The sequence below is a fragment of the Passer domesticus genome, chromosome 20 (assembly GCF_036417665.1).
Source record: "Passer domesticus isolate bPasDom1 chromosome 20, bPasDom1.hap1, whole genome shotgun sequence".
In the NCBI taxonomy this organism is placed as follows: Eukaryota; Metazoa; Chordata; class Aves; order Passeriformes; family Passeridae; genus Passer; species Passer domesticus.
In genome coordinates, this window is record NC_087493.1 from 6901635 (window position 1) to 6925059 (window position 23425).

Genomic DNA, 23425 nt, shown 5'->3' on the forward strand with positions numbered 1-23425 from the left:
GATGCCACTTTCACTGAAGTCTTAATGACTTCAGTGCTGGTTACTGGAGCACACTGACTGGCACTGCCACCTCCCAAAAAATTCCATTGTGGGAAGAGGTTAGGATGAGTCACAATTTATTCTCAAATCAGGGTTTTAATGTAGCAGGTCCCTAATCAACCTTTTTTTTTTCATTAATTTAAGCAGAACAAGGCAGCCACTTCAGGAAGAGAGGAGAAGGATTTGGCAGTCCCAGCTTGGGGACCCTGATGGCATTACAATTTCACCACTGATTTAAAAATCATGTGATTCTCAGGCTTCTTTGCATTCACAGAAAGATAAGATTGGGGTTTTCCTTAAAAATTAAACCCATGTTAGATGCAGTTGTTTCTGTGACACAGGAGGCAGGAAAGCATAAACAGGGTGGGTTTTTTTCACCTCTTGGTTTAGGGTACCTTGAAACTACAGTTGGCAAGTTGGGCTGAGCTGTGACACCAAACATCAACAGGGTCTCAGGGGACTGGGCTCCTCCAGGCAGCAAAATGCTGTTTCCAGCCCAGCCTCAAGTGAAGCAGGCTGATGGAAAAGCTCCTGCTAAATGCATGGAGCAGAGGCCAGTTTGCACAAAATTTCTGTTTCAGCACATTATATTTCATGTAATTATAACTATTAAGACATTCAAGCACTTCTGGAAGACACAAGCTTGAGTGCCAAGCAATAAAATCGTATTTGTGAGCTCGCACGAAGCATTGGAATAAATTGAAACAAGTTGCCTGGAAACTTACCAGGTACATTTATTTAAAACAAACAAATTTAAAAATACATATATTCCATTATTTTGTAGCTTCCATATAAAATAAAAAAATAATAATAATTGGAAAAAAAAAACATTTTTATTTTGTCAGAGTTGTTTTATCTGCAGGTTACCTGGGGAAAGACCAATAGAGATAATTTTGTTAGTATTTTCCAAACACCAAGCCATCACAAAATTCTATGCAATCTTAACATCCAGCAGTCAGAGCTGCTTCCAGTCTAAATAAGTTCAGCCTCCCCTCATTAACACAGTTTTTGTCAATCTAGTGTACTATTGTAAGGCAACAAGATGTCCCAGTTTCCAAAGAAGACATTTAAGTGCACAATAAAATTGTATCTGCACACCCACTATGCTTCAAACTTCAGTAATTCCTTAATGGGAATGTGAAATGATGCAGACTTCTGAGGGCCCACAACACTCCAGAACAGGATCAAGCCAAGTCCCGGCCAGCCTGCAGCTGTTTATCAACATTGCTGAGTTTGATTTAAATATAATCAGCACAGTCTGGCTGACAGCAGTTTTTAGTTGAACTGTCAACTTGCTGCATTATCAGAAAAGCTGAGAGTGACAAGGCCAGTCCTACTCCAGCCCATGAGTGACCCAGGCAGGACAGATCACACAGCACTAAGAAATTCTTCCTGCCATCTATAAAGAAATGGAGGTAGCAAAATGAAAATTTTGAGGCTCCTCAAGCCAACACTGTAGACAGTTCTAGTGCTGTTTTCACCTCAGTTACTGGTTCATTTTCTCCTGTATCTTCTTTCAGAAGAAGGAATAATGTTTCAGCCTAAAGAAAAAAAATTGAGAGATTTAAAACTTCTCAGTAATCTGTTGAAGGGACAACACAGAGAAACAGTAGTTCTTCAGCAGTGTCACTGAGTATCCTTAGCTAATCTGAAACATAGATGTAGTAAAAGATAGCAAACATCCACCTGCTAGAGTAACTTAAGTGCCATTATAATATGCAATTCAATTTCAAATAAAGGACAAATCGCAAGATTTATTCATATTTAGGAATATTTTTATAAATTTTCCCTGTGTGTCTTGATAAATCATTAAAATTTCATCTTAAAATTAAGCAGTTTTTCAAGCACCATGTGAGTTGAAAAAAAAAATATTCCTGCTTAAAGTTAGCCCTGCTCCTCACTCCTGACCATACCAACAGGGGAGCAAAATCAAAAAGTATGGAAACAGGGTGTATTGCATAATCAGACAAAGAACAAGGGTTGCTCTCCATCAGGGAAAGCCAACTCCACACTCCAGCAATTCATCATTCAGATCAGGAATCACCTTATCACTTACAGTCACCTGCCCCATCTTACAGAACATAAACATGTTATCTGTTATTAATGGACCTAACTTAGTACCTACCTAAATAACAAAGCTTTGCCTTTGTTATTTGCTACAGAGAAATATCCACTTCTGGGAGAGAAGTCCATAGATTGAGTAAGATAAATCTGTTTTTTTCTGAAGACTGGGAAGTTGGAGAATACAGTGTATGAAGGAAGGTGCACCTATTGAGAAACAGATCAGAATTAAAGTTGGGGAGAAAGCACTAAAAATAAAATTAAACCACAAATCTATAATTGAAGCTCAATGTTAAGTTCAAATGTTCAGTTATATTCCTACCCTACATGACTCTACATATAGAAGTCTATTGGAGAAAAAGAGCAGGGAACAGATCATGGAACCAATTAATGCAATTCTCAGGCCTACAAATCCCCAGATTAATTCAACAGTTCCACTGTTGGCCAGAATTATGATAAGGCTGGGAGAAGAAAAAAGGAAAAGGAAAAAAGGAAAAGGAAAAAAGGAAAAGGAAAAAAGGAAAAGGAAAAAAGGAAAAGGAAAAAAGGAAAAGGAAAAAAGGAAAAGGAAAAAAGGAAAAGGAAAAAAAGGAAAAGGAAAAAAGGAAAAGGAAAAAAAGGAAAAGGAAAAAAGGAAAAGGAAAAAAGGAAAAGGAAAAAAGGAAAAGGAAAAAAAGGAAAAGGAAAAAAGGAAAAGGAAAAAAAGGAAAAGGAAAAAAGGAAAAGGAAAAAAAGGAAAAGGAAAAAAAGGAAAAGGAAAAAAGGAAAAGGAAAAAAGGAAAAGGAAAAAAGGAAAAGGAAAAAAGGAAAAGGAAAAAAGGAAAAGGAAAAAAGGAAAAGGAAAAAAGGAAAAGGAAAAAAGGAAAAGGAAAAAAGGAAAAGGAAAAAAAAAAAGCAGCATAGTAAGATGATTAGTTACCAGCCGCTGAAAACTCACATTTGTTGCTGAGCTATATTTACAGCACTGAAATTGAATCACAGACTGGTTAGGTTAGAAGGGACCTCAGAGTTTTCATCCAATTCCAACCCACTGCCATGGGCTGGGACACCTTCCACTAGACCAGGTTGCTCCAAGCCCTGTCCAACCTGGCCTCAAACACTTCCAGACATTTTAGAGGGCATTTTAAAAAGGTAAAAAAGGTAAACTAAACTACAAAATGTTATTTTCAGAGCAACTTTACTAGAGAAAATAAAATTATACTCTTGTAAATGCAGAATGTCTTGGCCATGTCCTGATCTGGTTGGTCCAGCACCTTTTGCAGTATCTTATCTGCTTTATATCAGTTTTATTATGTCACCAGCAGTATTTTGAGCAAGATATAAAAGAAATATTGCAATAAAAGCTGAACATACCAATCTGACAGCCTCATCAGTGTCCCGGGAAGCCACTGCCAAAATCTCTGTGGTGGGATTAAAGGTCACACAGGTGGCAGAAGTAACAAGGTTCATGATGGCCTTAACTGGTTTAGGATGTTTTTCTTTGAGGCAGGCATCAGTAGTGTATAAATTTACAACTCCAGAAGATGAACTAAAGAACAAAATGAACAAAGATTATACTGAAAAGTAACATTCCAGTATATACTGTCTTGTTATCTATAGCCACTACTCACCTGAAAATGTAATTTCCAATTATTTACTGGAGTCTGCAATAATATTTTGTCTGGAGCTTGATTTTCCTTTGGAGTTTATAACAGTATCTAGTGGAGGAGTTCAGGTTTTTGCTGGACTGGATTTTCTTTTTTCTTATATAGTAAGAGTCTCAATTGTGGAGAGCCTTGATGAGCCCATCTTTTACCAGGATGAATTCAAAGCAAGGACAGCTTGGTATCAAAAAATTCTGAAATAACTTCAAGTTTTTTATTGTTTTGTTGTTGTTTTTTGGGTTTTTTTAGTAACTGTAGCATAAGCTCACTTGAAAATCCTCTTCTATAGTGAGCTAGGAAAATATATATTGTACTCCTCTATTTATTTGCTATTCTCATTTAAAAGAATCCAGACACTAGCTGAAACTGCATCTCAGTAAATCTGGAGAAACAGTTTCAGCTTGTGGCTTTGAGTTGAGGCCCCTTTTGAAAGGCTAACAGGCTGTCTTGCAGAAGCCAAATTTAGACTACTGGGAAGAGAACTAGAAAAGGGAGAAGACCCTGAATTAACATTGCTGCTACAGAATTTGTGATCTTAGTCAGCGTGATTTCCAAATTAACTGCTGAACCCATACATGGCAATAGTAATATCAGTACCACTCCTACTGTTTTAGGTGTCCTATGGCATTTTATATTTACAAAGAGAAAAGTAAATTATTACCATAAAATAGGGAATATTAATCTACTCATGCCTACTCTTTGCTTATTAGAACCAAACCATGTTCCTACACTGTCACCAGCCACCCACAGGTCCACTGAAGAGCTTCAGAATGATAGCAGAAGAAGCTGTCAAAGTTCAGTCACTTACCCACATGCCACATACTGGTTATTTTTTGAAACAGCAATGCACTTTCCTTCCAAAGAACCTTCATCTTCAAATTTGTGTAGACTCTTTCTGCTTCTCACGTCCCAAATGAAAACTTCACCTTCCTCTGATTACAGAAGGAAAGATATTAGAGAAAACACACATACACATCACTTTGTTAGTCCATTTTGTTTAAAAAAAACCCATAGTTAGATGACAACTAGAAGCTAATTTACAACTATCAAATGTAGGGTATTTTTAAAAAATCCCAATGATTAAGGCATACTAAAATAGTTAATTCCATTCTTTAATGATTGATCAATTGGTTGTATTTTTAGGAGAGATAGTAGCATAATTTTTTTAAATTATTTTTCTAAAACTATAGGTGACTTCCAAGAGCTCACGCAATTTAAATGGAATTATTACTAGAGCTGCTGCAATACTCACTTGAGTAGCTGTATATTTTACTGCTGTCTGGGGTGAAAGCAGAGGCAGTGCACCTTCCATTCACCTTCATAGTGCTGATCAGTTCTTTTGTCTGCAGGATGAAGAACAATGCTGACAGAGATTCTACCAAAAATCTATAGAAAAGTTGTTTCCTGTCCCACAAAAATCTTAAGTTATCTACCCCAACATTCAGAGAACAGCACCAACCTTGTCAGTGCCTGCAGAGCAGAGCACAAGCTCCTGACTCTAACTGCAGCTGGATCAACAAACACTTGTTTGCTCCCTCACTGAAGGGCCTGAGTTGTACTAAACTGAACTTTCTCCTTTAGAAGCATTTTTCCCTGTGAAAGTTTAAAACAAATCCAGCTGCCATCATAAGGCATTTTAAAATTCAGCTGAAAGATGGCTGTGTGCATTATGAATCAGTGTTGGCATGATTCATGAGCAGAGCACAGCAGCAGGCACTAGCATGACTCCCAAAAAAGCAGTCCTAAGATTTCTTCCACCCCCAGGTGCCTGTTCCCATGCTGTTTCCATTCCTCCTGCCAGCACAGGGCTTGTGCAAGCAGCTGAAACACAGCACTGACACACCACTTCTTAAAGCTGAAAACCCTTTGGAACTGCCCTGAGCTCCACCAGCCCCGTGGAGCTGGGGAACAAAGTCTCAGAGTGTTCAAAATAATTCTCTAAAGCTGCAGTGGGTTGATTCCACAGCACATTTTTGAGGGCTGTCACAGTATGCGTCATGCCTTCGTTTCAGCTGAAAGTTAGATTGTCTTGCAGATGAGATAAAAGCAGATTCAAAAGGGAAAAGGCACCAAGGAAGCAAAGCTACACCATGCAGAGCAAGTACCTTCATGGACAGCAAGTGAAGGTAACCTGAAGTTCCAATTAGCAGCATAAATGATCCATCTGGAGAGAGTTCGAAGTTTCTGAGGAATTTTTCCTCCACACCTTTAAAAAGAGATTTGAAACTTGAAATTGGTGCAATTTATTCTTTGGCCTCAATATTTAGAGGCAGAATATGACTAAAACCTGACTCCAGCTCTTCATTTCTGCAATATGCTGTCACAGAGAAGCTGAACTCAACCTTATCATGTGTGATAATAAATATCCCAGACAATTAACACTAAAGATACTTTATTTCCTTGAAAATAAGTTAAAAATACAACCTCCAACAACCCACTGCACTTTGTTTTAAAGGAAATTCATGTGCCATCTCTATTTGGGACAGTTTCAACTGTGCCCACACACTCAGAGCTGCAAAACATACCTCGTACTTTTGGGATAGGGATGATACTCCCAGCCATCATGTCATACACAAAGAACATGCTGTGGTGAGTACCAGTGGCTATAACTTGTTCTCCATCCACACTGAAATGAGCCTTATAAATTGGAAAACTCTCTAAATAGATGCTCTGTATTTTTGGGTTCCTTATACCGTCCACCTTCAAAAAAAGAAAACAACAAACCAGGTTGGCATACTGAGGAATGTATCAAATACTTTTAGAGAAAAATCATACCAAGTTCTCAGCTGACACTTAAGTAGTAAGAGGTACCTCACTGTGAAGCCTTAAATTCTTTCTCTCTCCTACAAATGATCTGGTTCTTAGCTCCTCACCTCATGTAACAGGCACTCCCTGCCTTTCTGACAGCCCTCACACCTTGCCTGTGCTTTGGTCAAATAATCACTTCCACTGTGCTTTTAATAAATGGAAACATCTGCTCTGATTTGGGTTTCTTGCAGTTCTGTGAGAGCATCACATTCCACTTGCCTGGCCATTTCAGTGACACTAGGCCATGCTAAGAATTCCTAAATAAAATTAGGATCTTTAGTTTTCAGATGAGCCTGGCAGTGTCTCAGGATGAACATCATCTTCCTGCAGCATAGCTTCTCCATCCCCAGCATGGCTTCACAGCAATTTTACAGTCTCAAAGCAAAGTGGGCTGCTCCCCCCACTACAGGCTCTCCAAACAACTTACAAACAAATCTCCTTAGTACTTGTCACTTGCAAACCTTCAAACCAAACGTTTTTCAACACAAATCTTCAGCTAAAAACTCTGAGACAAGGAGTTTGCCAGTACTCTGCATGTGCTCGGTGTGAAGCCACAGGTGGAAAATCCTTTCAAGATGCCTTTTACCAAGGAATTTCCACTGTAACCACCGACAGTGTGCAGAGGAAGAGAGAAAACAAAGTCTACCATTCCAGGCTATTTCATGTACACTCAACAAAAGGGTTCTATGTCAGTGACCATCAGCAGAGCAGAAACTGAAGCTCTTCACCTGGAAGAGGGACACGGAGCGATCGTGCCCAGCTGTCATCACCACTTGAGCTGAAGGATGAAACTGCACTGTCACCAGCTTTCCATTGGCAAAACGTTCCTGGTTTGCAGGAAGGCAGGTGCTCACCTACAACACAGATCAGACAGTTAAGAAGAAAACCCAACAGTTACTTATGCTGAATAAAAAGCCATTTATTCTTTATGCTACAAGACCTCAAGGCCTGTGATGAAGCTCTGGGCAGCATGATGTGAGCAGAGCCCACACAGCCTGTTCAGGGAGCTGCTCCAGTACAAGCACAGGCTGAACTCACCAGCCTTTCTATCTGCATGAAAACTGAGTGTAAAACCAGCTGCATTCTGACTCATCTGATATAGCTGGAGGAGACAGCATGAGAAATACTCATTTCAGGCTGTCTTTTAAAGATCATTTCAGTCACTCGAAAGTTGTGGGAGAATTCCATCCTCCATCTGCAGAAATTAAAATCCTACTACAAGATGCTATTTAGAGTGCAGAAAATTCTTTTGTCAAACAATACACCTCAGTTTATTGTTTCATGCTTTCATGTGAACTGTTCAATTTGCTTATCCTCCAAAGCTTCTAGTTGCAAAAACAAACTCCCAGAATCACTAATTTTACACACAACAAGAGTCAACGTGTGCACTTAAGTCCAACTGAAGTGGAAAGACAAGGTTTGTCTTTACCTTCAAAATGCCTCTTGGCAGAGACTCTGAGCTCGTTATGAAATTGCCAGTCCTGCGCAGCAGATCATCATCTTCATCACTGTCACCTCATCAAACCAAAGCACGTGGAATCAGCTAATTGCACAAGTACCCACAGCAAAATCAACACATTCCTCACTGAAATGAGTTAAATCAAAGCACACTGAAGGAACAAAGCTGACATAGCCAGCATACTATCACACCATTGAAACTGAGAAGACATCAAAAGTAATTATCTTCTAGCAAGAACAGGGAAGCACAGAAACACTTATCAAAATAGCACTGGGCATATTTACTATCACTCAAAGTCCTTTTGGATTTCTTCCTGTTTTCCAAATCAGCCCAGGCAGGAACTCCTCCCATGGCTTCCTGAAACCTTGTAAGAAAAAGAGGAAAGAGAAAAAAACATAACTTTTGTGAGACAGTAATTTCCTTCTATGAGTTAAGTACTTAGAAGAAGCACAGACAGAATTCTGCAGGATTACTTGTACTTAGAACACAACGCAAGTTTTTAATTTTTTTTTTGATTTAAGATTTCACTGTTTCTTGTGTAATTCCCTAGAAGACAAATTAGTTTGGGCACTTTGGTACAAGTATTAAACAAGTTAGTCCCGACAATGCTAATGCACATATTATTTATAATTCTTAGTGTTATTTGTTATTTAAAAACACTGCCCATACTGCATGAAGCCCTGACTTTAGAGACCACATGAGAACAGTGGATAAAGAGAAAAGTGACTTTGAATGTCACATAAATACATTTTAGCTTAAAAAATTGTTGGCTTGGAAAGGGAGATCCTCCAGTCCAACTCCCTGCCAGAGCAGGGTCACACGGAGCAGGTGACATGCCAACATGTCCAGGTGGGTTTGGAATGTCTCCAGAGGGAGACCCCAGAGCCTCCCTGGGCAGCTGTTCCAGTGCTCTGTTAATCTCCATGGAAAGAAACTCTTCTTCACGTTGAGATGGAACTTTTTGTGTTTTAGTTTATGGTCACTGCCCCTTGTCCTGTTCTAGGTGCCACTGAAAAGAGTCTGGCAACATCCTTCTGTCACCCACCTTGGAGAGCAACAATCATGGGATCAATACAGTCAACACAGCTAGCCACAAAGACATTAGTGAAACTCACTGCTCCTCAAGCCTTTTCTTCAGTTTTTTCTTAGTAAGCGTTGTCTCGGCATCACTTTTCATGAAATCTTTCCTGTACTTATGGGTCATATCAACACTAGAGGGTAAAAACAAACAGAACACAAGCATTGTTCAAACCAAGGCCGCTTACAAGTGCGATACATAACTCCCACCCCCTGACCTGAACTTACTTCTCCTCAGCTTCATCATCCTCATCCACCCAGGCCGGCTTTTTGAGCAGCAAGTCACGTTTCGCTTCATTTTCCACCCCAGAATCGCTGGACTCTTCATGGAGGCCCTTCCCCTCTGCAGCAGAAACCTGAAAACAACCGAACGGACCGTGTGACCGGGGACAGGGCCGGTGACCGGGGACAGGGCCGGTGACCGGGGACAGGGCCGGGGCCCGGAGCTGCCGCTGTGACCTGGTGACCCGGACGTGCCGTACCCGTGGAGGCGCGGCCAGGCGCCGCAGCAGCTCGTCCTCCCCGGCGGTGAGGCTGTCTCCGAACACCAGCTCCTCCAGCTCCCGCTCGGCGCCCGACGCGCGGCCCAGCGCCTTCAGGTGGCGGGCGCGCCGCGCCGCCTCAGAGCCCGCCGCCGCCTGACTCCCCACGGCCAGGAGCCGCTTCGCCGTCCGCTTGGGTTTCGCCGTTTTGCCCGCTTTGGGCACTTTAGGCACTTTCCTGGCCGCCTTCATTGTGGGTGCTTTCCCCACTTTCGCAGCCGGGCCGCGCATGGCGCGCCAGACCCGGAACCGGAACACGTGCGACCCGGTCACGTGCCGCCCGCCTGGCCCCGCCCCCGCCCGCGATAGGCTCATGGCACCGCTCCGCCCCGCCCCGTGTGAGCGAGACCCCGCCCCCGCCCGCGACCCGCGGTCACGTGACTCCCCTCCTCTCTTCCCTTTGCCCCCAGCTCCCCGCCCATCCCACGTTCCACGTGACAAGGCCCAGCTGGGCCGCTCCATTGCGAAACCTGGGGGGGGGGAGATCCCCGACCCGGGAGGCAACACTCATCCCTCACCGGCTGCTCACCGGCCCCTCACCGGCACACCCCGTGCGCACCGCCACTCGCTGGCGGGCACGGCCGCTCTCACGCCGCGCGGTGCCCGCCGTGGCGCGGAGCGCCCACCCCCGGTAACAAATGAATTCGCCCGGGGGGGAGGCGTACGGCAGCGGGGCCGCTCGGCGCAGCCCGGTCCCGGCGGGGGCGTGTCCGCGCCTGCGCAGCCGTGCGCTCGTGTTGTTGATGTCCCGGCGGCCGCCGCCGGTCCCGCTCGGTTCGCGGCGCTCGGCGCGGCCGCGCTGCCCGGCCCCTCCCCGCCCCGCCGCGCCCGGCCCCCGCCGCGGGCCCCCGCAGCCCTGCGGCGAGCGCGCAGGGCCAGCAGGCGGCTCCTGCCCATGAGGGCCTGATGGAAAACACAAAGGAGCTGGTGAGTACCGGAGCCCGCGGGTGGTGCGGCCGCCGCGGCAGCCCCGGCCCCTGGCGGGGGAGCGGCGCGGGGCGGGAGCTGCGCGATGCCCGGGGCCCGTGAGGGGGGAGGGAGGTGGGGACAGCCCGGGCTGCTGCGGGGGCGGCCCCGCGGGGTGCGGGCCCGGGCCGGGGCTGCGGGGGCCGGGCCGGCGCTGCCGCCGCCCCCGGGGGCTCCGGCCCCAGCACGGCTCTTCCCCTTGGCCGAGTTCTGCCCTTCGCCCCGCTTTCCTCTTGTCTCGGATCCGCTTCTCCCCCTGCTCCGCTGAGTGCCGGGATTCAGCAACTTCCTCCAGCAGCTCCAGCTTTAAAGTTCAGCTTCCCAGCGTGGTCATGATTAGTGCTGGAGAGTTTTCTTTATTATCAGTGCTTCGAAAAGTTGGGGTTTTTTGCGGCCACTTCCCCCGCTCCGTGCAGTTTTTATGACTTCTGGTGTTGTGACTTTGTTCTCTTTGTGAGCGGTAGTAAACTCGTGAAACCAGTTTCGCTTTCAGGTTGTTGCTGGAAATGTTTGAAAGTGTAGCAATTTCTGCCCGGCGTGCTTTGAAAATTAAAAGTCCTACTACAAAGCATATGCTGATTATAGTAAAAAATTTCTGTGTGTGAAAAAGCAATTTATTTTAAAATGTGGCTGGCAACTGTTGCGATTTTTCAAATCTAAACCTAGTCAAAACTGAAAGCTGCAAGGCAATCTCTTGTATTTTAAATTAAAATTATTTTGCAGGTTTGAGGATCTGCATTTACATATTTATTGTATTCAACACTTTAATTTTGACTTAAAAGAAATGAACTACGGCTATGAGAGTCTAATCTGGAGCCTTCAATGAGAACTAAAATAATATATTCCCTTAAGAAGGCAATAAAACTTGGCAGGTTAATTGTCTTTACTCATTTCTTCGGCCTAGGCATCGTTTTGAGGAAGTGAGTAATGTAGGCTGTAGGAAACTCTGCAGAGGGATCTTGTTTCCCAGGAGCACTTTAGGTGTTGTTCTTGAGAATACGTGGGCTTGTGCACATGCAGAAAGATTGCAAACTGGAAATAAGAATTCTCTTCATTGTTCCCTAAAGAGCAAGGTGCCCCAGGCAGCAGTGGTAGCATGCAGAGAAGTTCCCTCTCATTGGCTTGCATTTCTCTTACCTTCTAAAATTTGATTTAATTTTGCAAGGCTTTTCCTATCTTCTGCTAACCACTACTGCATTCCTTCATTTCTCAGGTAAGTTGGTACACTCTGGGGATGTGGGATCCTTGGCTGAACCTGGCTCTGAGCACGTGGAATGAATTTAGGTGTTTAGGTTTTGGGTTGGTGGTGGTTTTGGGGTTCTTTACGTTTAAGTTTGTTATTTTATTTGGGGGTTTGTTTGTTTGTTAATTTTAATGGTAACACAGTGTTTAAAGTGAAATATTTGCCTCTTCCTTTGCTTTACTCCTGTAAGGGCCTTATAGAAATGTAATAGAGTTTGTAACGGATTTTTAGTTTTATCAAAACTCAGATATTTCGCAGATTAATCATCACACCCCCCCCTCCAAAACTTCCTGCTAATGTGATATATTTTTTTATGAAAGAGTCTCCCCTCTTGTGTGAAACCCCCTGGGGAAGAGGCTATGGACAAAACCATTGGCAAACAGCAGAAACTGGCTTCAGACAAAATGCTGTCATACATAGCAAATGAAGAGACAGGAAAAAACATTTCTGTAATTTTCCAGCAGAGATTTTACTTATAATAAGAGTGGAAGGCACATTTCCAGATAGAGGTGAGTTGCTTATATAAAAAAAGTAAGTGTGGTTGGTTCTGATTTCCAAGAATCCCAAGATGTTTAGTTTTGGGGGTCTTTGTTTGTTTGTTTTTAATGAAAGCTGAAAGTGTGTTTTCTTTAAATTGGTGTCATGTTTGAATTTTCTTTTTTGGTCATGTTCTGTGGCACAATTAGGCTTCAGTTCCACAGGGACAAGCTACTATTCTACTGTAAATTATTTTGGCCAACTTGCATTCAAAAGAGTTGTAATAAAGTAGTTCTATTGCAGTGTTTCCTTAACATCCAGAGCTGAAACTAAGTTTGTAGCACAAAGCATCAATGAACTCTTGGAAACAAAACCTGTGCATCAAGTTTAATTTAAACTTGGAAACACCCTTGGATCCATTCAGGATATGTGATTAAAGTAAATCTGTCTTATGGCAGACCCCTGGCTTGAAGGCTGTGGTGGCCTCATGGTTGACCTTGGCCTCAGATCCTCCCTGTCCATAGTTCTGTCCTGTCTGGGAGGGTTGCAGCTGCATATGGGAAGTGATGCCTCTGTTCAAGTGCTGCTGTACCTTTGCTGGGCTACAGCTCCTGTGCTCCAAACTCCAAATTGCTTCCATTCTTAGTTCAAGCCCCAGATTGAATTCAAAAGCAGCAACAACCATTTGGAATGGTTTGAAACCTTTCTGTGGCTGTTTCGGAGCTTCCTCCTGAGGCCAGCTGCACTTACCTGGGGGTAATAATTTTGGTTACATAATAATGGGGTATTTTTCTTGCAAGTTCTTACCTTCAAAACTCTTTTGCATAATTTTTGCCAATGCTCAAACATAGTCTTCATCAAGACTCTAAAGCCATTTCCTAAGTGTTTGATGTCTAAATAACATGAAATGGTATCTGGTTTTGCCATGGATTGCTCACCCTTTGTGCCCACTTTTTTGTGTTGTAAGAGTAGTTACTAAACTCAAAGAATGTGTGCTACAATGTGTTGATCAAATTCAATGTGTGTGTGCATATATGTATATAAAAATGTATGTTTAGAGTGAGAAACTGGTTATTTTCTTACTTGTTTAGAGTTGCCTTCCTGCTCTCAGGGAAACCAGTTTCCCTCACTGTGTTCTTTTTCATACCATTTACCTTATGTAATGCTTAATTAAGAGAATTTCTTAAAAATGCTCTGTGGTCAAGTATTCACCGGGAGGAGGGGAAGAACAGGAAAATGGGAAGTTGGGCAGAAAAAGAAAGCAGTTCTTAAGAGTTCCTTTCTCCACCCATCGCTTCAATAAAGAAAAGTATGCAAGAAACCCCCTGAGCAAAAATAGTACAGGGTAATTTGCTAGTGCTGCTCATGATACATTTCACAGTGCTCTGACTAAAAACCTCTGTTGAGGAACCAGTAATCTTATTAGGAAAATAAACCCCAGCCAGAATGCCTGAAAGTTTGTCTTGTTCTTTTGTTTGTGCATTGCTTTGGCTTAATGTTCCAATAGACTCTATTAGCAGAGTACTTACTCAAGCTGCTGCTCTTTTGGCATTAACCAGCTGCAAGGTTCTGTTTAATAGCAAGGCAGGCTCCTGCTCCAAGCAGTTTCTGTGGATAGACAAGAGCCTGGTCCTTGTTTTGTTAGAAATTGAATACTGTTTAGGTTGTATTTTGAGGAAAAGAATCTCCTCAGCATGATTTTTAGTGCAAGTCCAGCTCTGAAGAGTAGGAAGCTGGTTTTATGTTGATTTAAGGGTTGGGTTTTTTGGGGTTTTTTCTGCACACCTCTTTTTGAATCCAAGGACCTGCAGCTGCTGTGGGGAGGTGCTGCTTCGGACAGACAAGGTCTTGCTGTCTGTGAAGCCCAAAAGGACTGGTTAAGAATTGCTTGTCCTTCACGTGCCTAGAAATGACTTCCAACATTGCTTGTTCTGTTACCTCATCAGGGATGAGATGAGGCTCTTTGATCTGTCATTTCCTGGGCTCTCTTTTTGCGTTTTCTGAAGATAGGAGGGATAACAACAAAGAGAGAGGGAATGTGTGCATAAGGTAGATGGTTCCAGTTTCCTGGTATCTCTGATGAAGCTCACCACAGTATAGTACAGTACTTCAGGAACTGTTGATGAGATGGTTGAGAGCTTCTGGAAAAAGATTGAGGCCCTAGAAAATCAGAAAGGGGGAAATTTTGTTCTTAATTTTCAAAAGAAAAAGGTGTAACCAATTAGCAAGGACTCAGCAGAAATTGCAAACTGCTGCTGTACCAAAGCTGCTGCTTTACCTTGGTTATAATTCTGTTTGAGGTATACATTGTCCTTCTTGTAAGGATGTGTCTTTGACCTTTGAATTCAAGCAGTGCTCCTACTTTTTTCACTTCCAGATGCTAGAGCTCCTTTTCTTCATCTGAGTTCTACAGGAAGGGTTTTCAAATCTTCCTCATGTTCACTTTGTTCCTACAAATGCTGTGTTTCAACATGGGTTAAAAAGAGCCTCTGTGGTGTTTATTATCAAAATAGAAGTGTTTTGATCTGCTCTAACAAAATTTCAGCATAGGTATTTGTGTATCATCTTCCCTAACTTTCACCTGCTTTTGTGTACGAAGTATTTTGTTGGTTTTTTTCCTGCAAACTCTGCCTTTTTGAAATCTCACCAAACATTTTGAGTAGTTTCCCCAGTTGCAATCCAGGTAACTACAAATGAACATTAAGAATGTCCTGCATAAATTATCTGGCAAAAGCTGGGATACAAATATTTTACAAAAACTACAGTATTATTTTAAAATAAGCAAAACTGCTGATTGGAATTGCCAATTCAGTATTCAGTAATTTTGAATTGGAACAGTTTAGCTGAATATTAAGTAAATGGAAAGGTGATACATGAGGTTTGTTTTGACAGTGTAGTTAAACTCAAAAACTTGATGATTGCTACTTTTGAAGTTGTATAAAACTGAAGAATGATTTTTCCTAATTGAGCGCCCAACTTTCCATTTACAAAGAGAAGCTGTTTTCCTTCCTATCATTGGATATTTTGGCAGAGAGCTTTGCAGTAATATTGAGATTCTAAGTGGAAGTGATGCAAAAGAACAAGAAAAAGAGCCAGGTGCACCGTTGTGGTAGTCCTTCTAACCTTGCCCTGTGCTTCAGCTTCTGGTCCTTCACCTTGCTCCCAGCTTCCCAGTTCTTCTTCCACCTTCCCTGGCAGTGGGAGCAGAGCTGGCATGGGGAATTGCAGGGACTGGGAATGGGCTGCACTTCACTTCCTTCTGAGTGGCATCAGCATTTCAGACCACTGAGCAAAGTTACCACCCTATAGGGCCAGAGTTCTCCAGTCTGGAGTGGGAAGGGGATGTCCTAAGACAGGCTTGTACTGCAGCCTCCATAAGAGAGCTGAAGCCAAAGAATCACACCTTGGAATGGGATGAGGCCCTAATCTCTCAGTGAAATCAGACCAGCTGTCTTAAAGAGGATAAGGGCATGAAGAGGGAGATCCTTCCCTAGGCTTTGAAACACCACGAGTATCTGTCCATAAAACCTCCTAAGCGTGACAGTGCTCTGGTAGTACTGCTGGGAATGGTTCATGTGGAATCACAGTTTATATCCTAGCAGAGACTGTGGTCAAGAGAACTTAAATACCGAGATGTTCAGGAGTTCCTGAAATCTTAAGGAAGATGACTAGTTTTCGTCATCTGCTCTGAAAATTTCTGGCAGTGTTGGCAGGACACTGTATCCATGGCGACGTTGTGCTCATCTTTGCCTTAAGCTGCACACATGTGCACACACAAACAAGTCACTGTCATGCGTGTTGGTGGCAGATGGGACAGGTGACACTGCTGCCAGCACGGGTCAGGGCCAGGCTTTGTCTGCCATGGCTCAGTGTTTCCTCTAACAATGCCATGGGCTGGTTTCAGTGCCTTGAGGAAGTTATCAGGTTATGCCCTATCCTAAATTTGATTTGCTTAAATACAATTTTTTTTTTTTCGCTGGGGTGTATATTCATAATTAATGTTACACTGATTTGGTTGTTTTGTTTCAAAACTACTGTAAGTGTGTTTAAAGTGTTTGCCTTATTGCATAACCTTTTGTGCTTACTGGGTTTTTGGAGATTTTTTTTTTTTTTAAATAATTGCATGCTAAGATTGGGTCAGTGTGGAAATCAGTTTTCCCTTGTGCCTATTAGGAAATTCTTCCATGATAGGATTTATTTAGATTTCCAAGTAAAATATATTATAATAAAGGCATAGCATGGCAGAAAAAGGCTTGAAGGAGATCTAACAACAAAGATGTTCAGGCATATCCTCTAGGAAGGGGTTTGGGGAATTGTGACGAAATCTTGAAGCTATGAATTCAAATGCAATTTAAAAAGGAAAAAAAAATCCCAATCACATTACTTTTCTCTCTACACTGACTTTTAAATAAAATTAGGTCTTGAAAAAGGAAGTTGAGCCAAAGGCTTTTGAAATTTTTCTTATTTTCTTGCCTGTACTTCACTCCTCTAACTTGTGCTTTTATTGTAGAATTTTTTTTGGTCTTTATTTGTTATTTCCTCTCAAACTTCCAATCAATACTAAGATTATGGAAATAATATGAAATATTAAATGGTTTTTTTTAGCTTAATGAGGGCATCACATAGGAGTAGCCTTGTTTCAACAGAGCTGTGTAAGATATTAATAAGTGAAAATTGTCACTGTATCAAAATGCATGTGGTGGATGTGCCTCAGAAAAAGTACATCTGTTAATCTCTTCTTTGCTGTCTTTGCTGGAAATTGCTTAACTGTCATGCCTTCTACAAAATTGTGTGCTTTTATCCTACTTCAGATTTTTTGATTATAGAAAAACTATTATGTAACAAGTTTTTTGTGTATGACAGTGGCAAATTAGTCACCTTTCTCTCTTTCAGCATTTGTGCAGACCCTATTGCCATAGTAACTGAGCTCTTCATAATGGTTAATGTATTAATCCTCTGAGCAGCCCTGTGAGCTGGAGAGGTGTTCCTGCTTCACACAGGAGTCATAGGGGAGCTGAGTGATTTATGGATAACCCCACAAGCCAATAAGAGCAGAGAGCCTCTCATTCCTTTTGCTGTGGTACAAGGGCCCTCTTGATTGAACTGTCTTTTCTCTGCCCAGCTTTCTCAAATGAATGAATTTTAGTGGAATTGGCTGCAGCCATCTGGAATGTGCTCATTTGCATATAAGATCAGTGTGGCTTGTCAGTGTTCAGCTCATCAGACTTAATGAACTCTAAAGATACCAAGGAAAATAAATATATGGATGGCTCCTGTGTATTCTCAGTGGATCATGAGACTCATTTTTTCTTTCTGTATATGACAACACCAAAAATTGGCCAGTTTTGATTATGCCAATGCTCATGTAATTGGCAATACATGGCTCATGTCTGTGCTGATACAGCAGTGCTTTAGAATATCTGCTTTTGAAGACTGACCTGTGAAACTTTTTAAGCTTGACTTTGGAATCTTTGCATTCAGAACATTCTGCTATTCTTTGGTTTTTTGTGTTGTTTGGTTATTTTTAATTTTTAGACAGAACATAGTTCGCGAGTGGAAAGGAAACGTCGAGACTCGTTCGGGATGTTTGACGGTTATGATAGTTGTAGTGAGGACACCAGCAGCAGCTCCAGTTCAGATGAAAGTGAGGAGGAGGTTGCTCCTTTGCCATCCAGTCTCCCAATTATCAAGAACAATGGGCAAGTTTATACTTATCCAGATGGCAAATCTGGCATGGGTAAGTGTGTGCTGTGTGAGTGCAAGGAGTTGGATGTTGATGGATTTTAGCGTGAGCTGGGTTGTGAGGTCCCATCCCAAATGTTGGTCCCAACTGAAAAGGGACCAAAGCAGCTAAAGGCTTGGGGTTGGTTGGTTTTGAGAAGGGGAATTGTTTGGGTTCTGCTAAACTGAAATGAGAGAGGGTTTGAATCCTGCTGACAGGGAAGAAATAGTACGGGAACATCTTCCCTCCTATCAAATGTGTTGTGTGCGAACATGCATGTCTTCTCATGTGCATTAGTTTTATTCTTTGAGGAGCTTTGAGGACAATGTCAGTGTGTTCTAGCTATGCCAGGGCATACCTTTTCTCTGCCCTTTCTTACATGTACAATATGTTTAAATATTTCTTCCTATAGTAGGAAAACTTCATTACTGCTACTGTATAAAACCTGTTAGTGTATACCTGTTCACTCCTCACTAGCTGAGAGCTAGAGGATCTAGGAAAATAGATTGAAAGGGAAGATTTCTTTTGTTATCAGGGAAAAATATTTTATGTGAAATCCTAGTGATTAGTGTGGAGCTCTCTCTGGGCAGAATTTGGGTGTTGTCTCACTAGCATTAGTTGGTCTCTGAGTCTTACTCATCTTGGAATACACTGTGGGTGATGCTGTCCATCTCTGAAACGTGATTCGAGCCAGAAAAAAACACTGGTGGGCTGGGGTAATTGGGATATACTAATTTATGAATCAAACAGTAAATCTGGTTTTATTTCAGGTTGGAAGTATTCTATGTTTAGAGGAAACCAAGAATGGCAAGCCCAGATTCAAAGCAGATGCTTCCTTGAGAACAGTGAAAAACCAAAAATCAGCTTGAGCTGATTTAGCTGGGTCATTCCCTTGCACCGGAGGTGAAATTGATAGGGAGCAGAAAGAGGCACTGTTTCACCAGTGAACTTGAGGTTCTTGCTGTTTCACTGATATTAGTAGTGGTATTTAAAAATTTTTTTTCCTGTGCAATTTTCTTTGGGGTAAAGCCCTCAGAAACTGTTTGATGGTACCACCTACAGGAACTTCATTCTGTGCTCTATATTCTGATTTTTTTTTTTCAATTTTAACTACACTCATAATATTTTGAGGTTTTTTTCTTTCTTCTGATTAGCTACGTGTGAGATGTGTGGGATGGTTGGTGTCCGGGATGCTTTTTACTCTAAAACCAAGCGCTTCTGCAGTGTGTCCTGCTCCAGAAGCTATTCCTCCAACTCCAAGAAGGCCAGCATTCTGGCCAGGCTTCAGGTAGCGGTACAGACACCGTTTTCTTTACATCCTTTCTGTCGTCTGTGGTGGTGAAATTGGGTATTTGTACACATGGGCTGCATGTTTTAATATCACTTTCTTGGGTTTGAGGGTTTTCTTAATAGGTATATGTCCGTTGACTTAAAATATTAATCAAGTAATCATCCAGGCATGTTTGTAGTATTCAATAAAAGATAGAAAAATGTCAAGAAATATCGTTATACCCTGTCTCAAATTCATTGCAACAAATGCCAATAAATTGCATTGCTGTAAGTTAGATTAAAAGTTCTTCCTTTTGACCTGCTTTTAAGAGATATCTTTTTTTCAGGTAAACAGCAGTGAATCTGTAGTGCTGTTCAAGTTGGGATAGTAGTACAAAAGTCATCTTTTGGACACTCCTTACTACTGGTTTTTAAATTTCTTTTATAATACATGTGTGATACTTTGTGTACTTCTGATTTTAGTTTAAATCTGTCAAAGTTAGCTGCAGACCTGTGGAAATTTCCTGACAGGAGTTTAGAAAGATGTTATTTATTTGGGTTGTTTGTTTGTTTTTTTTTTTAGGGCAAACCTCCAACAAAGAAGGCTAAAGTTCTACAAAAACAGCCCTTAGTGGCTAAATTAGCAGCATATGCCCAGTACCAAGCAACTTTACAAAACCAGGCAAAGACAAAAGCAGGTAACAGTATATAAACAGAGCTGAAACAAAAACACTGAAAGCTTTGTGCCTCATGAGCAGCTTCCTAACTGCAATAACTTTCCCTTAGCAGCTGTCCCTGTGGAAGGTTTCAGCTGGGGTAACTACATCAATAGTAATAGCTTTACAGCAGCTCCTGTTACCTGCTTTAAACACGTGAGTATTTCTCAGTTTGTGCTTTCCTTCTCTGTATGTGAATAAGTGAGTCTGTGGAAGTTCTTGAATTTATTTTTTCAAAACATTAATATCCAATTATTTTTCATTATGTGAGTATGACTCCTTTTTAGATAATTTTTGTCCTTTAAAATCATTCTGATCACCATCAGTTATTTTCATCATAGATACACTCTTATAAACAAAAAGGAAGGCTCTTACATACTTGAGAATTCTTTTTCTTATGTTCAAGTCACAAAATAAACCCATGTACTGCAGAGTAACAAACCAGCCAAGTCAAGCTGTACTGAAAACAGTTACAAAAGGCTTTTTAGATTAAGTCAGGCTTGTTCCATTGTGTTGGACTGATCTTTTCATTACATATTTAGATTTAGAGGTTTTTTCTTTATTTTTAGTCAGATTCTCCCTGTCAGTCATGCTGCCAAGTAATCTAGTATGGGGGGAAACTAAGGCTGTTTAGAAATCTGAAATTTAAAAAGTTGGTTTTCTTTGTTTTAGAGTTTCAAAAGTTTCAGACAAAAAGACATTCTTTAGTGACTGAGGAAATTAGGGGTTGGGGAAAATATTTAGCACCATCTGTCTTTAATGTGTTTATAAAATTCCAGACATGAGACATTAGACTGACAATTAAAATATTGTCAGTACTTCCTGTCTCTTAAGTAAAAGCTTTGACAAAAGGTGTTTTCTCAGCATATTTTTTAATTTCAGAAGTTGAAGTGTACTGTATAACAAATTTTTTTTCTTGCTCTAAATTATGTGCTGAAAGTTGTAATCAAAACAAACGTTTTTCTTCATGGAAGTTGTCCATGAGAGAGAAGAGAAATATTTTCTCTTCAGCGCAGGAATTGCTGCTGAGCCCTCTCAGATCATAAACCAGTGGGAGATGAGGGCTCCTGGCAGTTGGCACTCTGTGAATGGTGCCCTTTATGCTCAGAGGCCTCAGCTCTGCTCTGCCCAGAACAGAGCCTTGCCTGGGAGAACTTGGGGAATTTGTATCAATTTCCGCATGCTCCAGTCAGCATGTTTGCACTTTGCTTTCACAGCTGTGTGCATGTAAGAAGTGATTTCATAATCCATATCAAAAAGTTTCATTTGATAACATGGACTGTGCTATTGGATCTGCAGATGTCTCAGGGTGTGTGGCATCCTGTATTAGAGACCGCTACAGTCGTCAGATCACTCGTAAATTATGCTCCAACATTACATTTTATTAAGAGCAGTTGTATCTCCTTTTCTCACTGCTTCATTCATTCAGGTGCACACTGCCCCAATAATGGGAAGCAAGACCACACTAGTGGTCACATTGTACCTCAGAAATTTTCACAAGATAATGGCAACAGTGCTGCCAAGTAGCCTGAAAGTTGTTTCTTTTCTGTCCTCGTTTTCCTTTTTCATACAAGTAAAATGCAAATCCTGCTGTTTTCTTTGGAGAGCTCTACTTCTTTGGTGGATATGAGTTAGTGTTATATGGGTATGATTTGCATTTAACTTTACTGTGGTTATTTATTGGAAAAATACATTATTTAGACCAGTCAGAATCTGAAAAACACATCAGTGCTCTTCTGTTAGGTCCTTCTCTTTGTCCCACTCTCCATTGATAACTAAACAGTATTCTTTTTGACTTTCTGGAAAGATTATTGCTATTTTCTGTGTACTGTATTGCTTTGATTTGTAAAAGTTTGTATGAGTTGATGTTTGTTTACCATCCATATTATGGATTTCATACACCTGTATGTGTGTGATCGAATATATAAAGCTGTTCTGTTCAAGATCAAAGTTTTGAGTTGACAGTAAAATCATGACATATCTACCCTTAAATTCATTATTCAGTAAAATTTATTGAATTTACTGGTTATAATCAATATATCTGTATGGATATTTGACAGGGAACATTATGATCAATATTAAAGAAAATTGAGAGGAATTATGAGATGTGAGATTTGGCTTTTTTTTTTTAATAACCTGGTCTGATGTAGATTTCATAATCAGTTTTTCTGGTTTTGTTTTTTTCCTGGGAAGTTATTTCTTCTTCAATTTAAAATAGCTACATTTTAAAGTATCTAAATCTTGGGAAGTTCTTTCTCTTTATGACAAGAATTAATTTCAAAGTATTTTGATGTGCTTTTTGTGCTTCCATGTTAGATTTATTCCAGACTTGAGTGTTGAGTAACACTAATGAAATTCAGTAGCAATAGAGTGGCCATGCCCATGACTTCAGCGTTCAGTAAACTGAAGTAGGGAGCTGCTTTGGTTTATATCCTGCAGGAAGCCAGTGTCAATGCCAGAATTCCCATTTGTGCACCTTGCAGCCTCTTTATTTTTATATTTTGTCAAATTGCATTAATCAGGCACACAGCAGTAGCTGCTGCAAGGAGAAAAACTCAATTTAATGTTTTTAATATTGAGTGATAGTTTAGTCACATACAGTGAGCTCATTGCTGACCTGCATTCCACTTTTTATCCTCTAAACACTTTTTACTCTTTTCTATAGTTGCTTTTATTAGTTCAAACCATTCCTACAACTGAAAGGAAATTACAGTGGTTTGAGTTATTTCTCAGTACTACTTACTGGACAGTTTTATGCACAATTAAGAGCAATTATTTCTTTTCACTCTGTTGTTAATGAGAGGCACATTTCCTGAAGTTCTTTCTTCCACCTGAATTTTATTCTGAGCCGAAATATTTTCATTCTCTTGATTTCATCTGTTTTTAAAGTATATCCAGTGATTTAAGGGAGCATTTCCAGGATGCTACACTGGGTGGCAATATTCTGCCTTGAAGGTTTTTGTTTAAACCCTTTTGCATGTTTTCTGCTCTGGCATTACCTGTTGTTGGGGCGCTGCTCACACACCAAGTTTCAGCATTCCATACAATTCAGGAATTTGTAGCATCACCATCAGGATTTGCCATTAAAATCCTGATTTAATTAAAAGTCTGGACTCATGGCAGTGTTGATGCCTTCCAAAATCTCTAGAAGCCACTGATTTAAGCCACGTGAGCTCTTTATTCAGGTGCGTATGTGGAATACTTGGCGTTTAGGTGCTCCTGTCAAACAGGCCCTTCCTGACTGCACCTTACCTTGCAGAGAAGGCCCTTGGTGCTCACAGATAGACCCCTCCCAGGTCCTGTCTCGGAGCAGGAAGCCAGGAACCAGCTCTTCCTTGTTTGGGAGTGATGTGACGTGGATCTCTTCGTCATGAGTCTGAAAGGTAAATTTGTTCTTACCTGT

At 41.3% G+C, this 23425-nt stretch overlaps 2 protein-coding genes across 16 annotated transcripts in view; one reads left to right on the forward strand and one right to left on the reverse strand.

The window, feature by feature from the left end:
• Positions 1-748: 748 nt before the first annotated feature.
• Positions 749-9944, reverse strand: UTP18 (UTP18 small subunit processome component). Its single transcript, XM_064395205.1, has 14 exons — positions 9570-9944; positions 9316-9443; positions 9126-9221; positions 8295-8374; positions 7981-8066; positions 7280-7405; positions 6269-6443; positions 5849-5949; positions 4996-5086; positions 4552-4675; positions 3454-3628; positions 2165-2307; positions 1521-1580; positions 749-906 (listed from the first exon to the last, which is right to left on the reverse strand). Exons 1-13 carry the CDS (start codon positions 9942-9944, stop codon positions 1556-1558), a joined length of 1725 nt encoding a protein of 574 aa, XP_064251275.1. The 3' UTR covers positions 749-906; positions 1521-1555.
• Positions 9945-10178: 234 nt separating this feature from the next.
• MBTD1 (mbt domain containing 1) overlaps positions 10179-23425 on the forward strand; it is a 31833-nt gene continuing 18586 nt past the window's right edge. For 2 of the 15 annotated variants that reach the window (XR_010349776.1, XM_064395795.1), the window contains exons 1-5: positions 10180-10556; positions 17851-18052; positions 19192-19331; positions 19890-20004; positions 20093-20178. Coding sequence is in view for 14 of the 15 variants with exons in the window: in XM_064395795.1 (XP_064251865.1) it covers positions 10536-10556; positions 17851-18052; positions 19192-19331; positions 19890-20004; positions 20093-20178 (564 nt within the window). In the remaining variant the exon portion in view is untranslated. Of the gene's footprint in view, positions 10557-10681; positions 12348-17850; positions 18053-18807; positions 19332-19889; positions 20005-20092; positions 20179-23425 lie in introns of those variants that run through there. The other 13 variants (XM_064395807.1, XM_064395805.1, XM_064395806.1 and 10 more) reach the window with 13 other exon arrangements.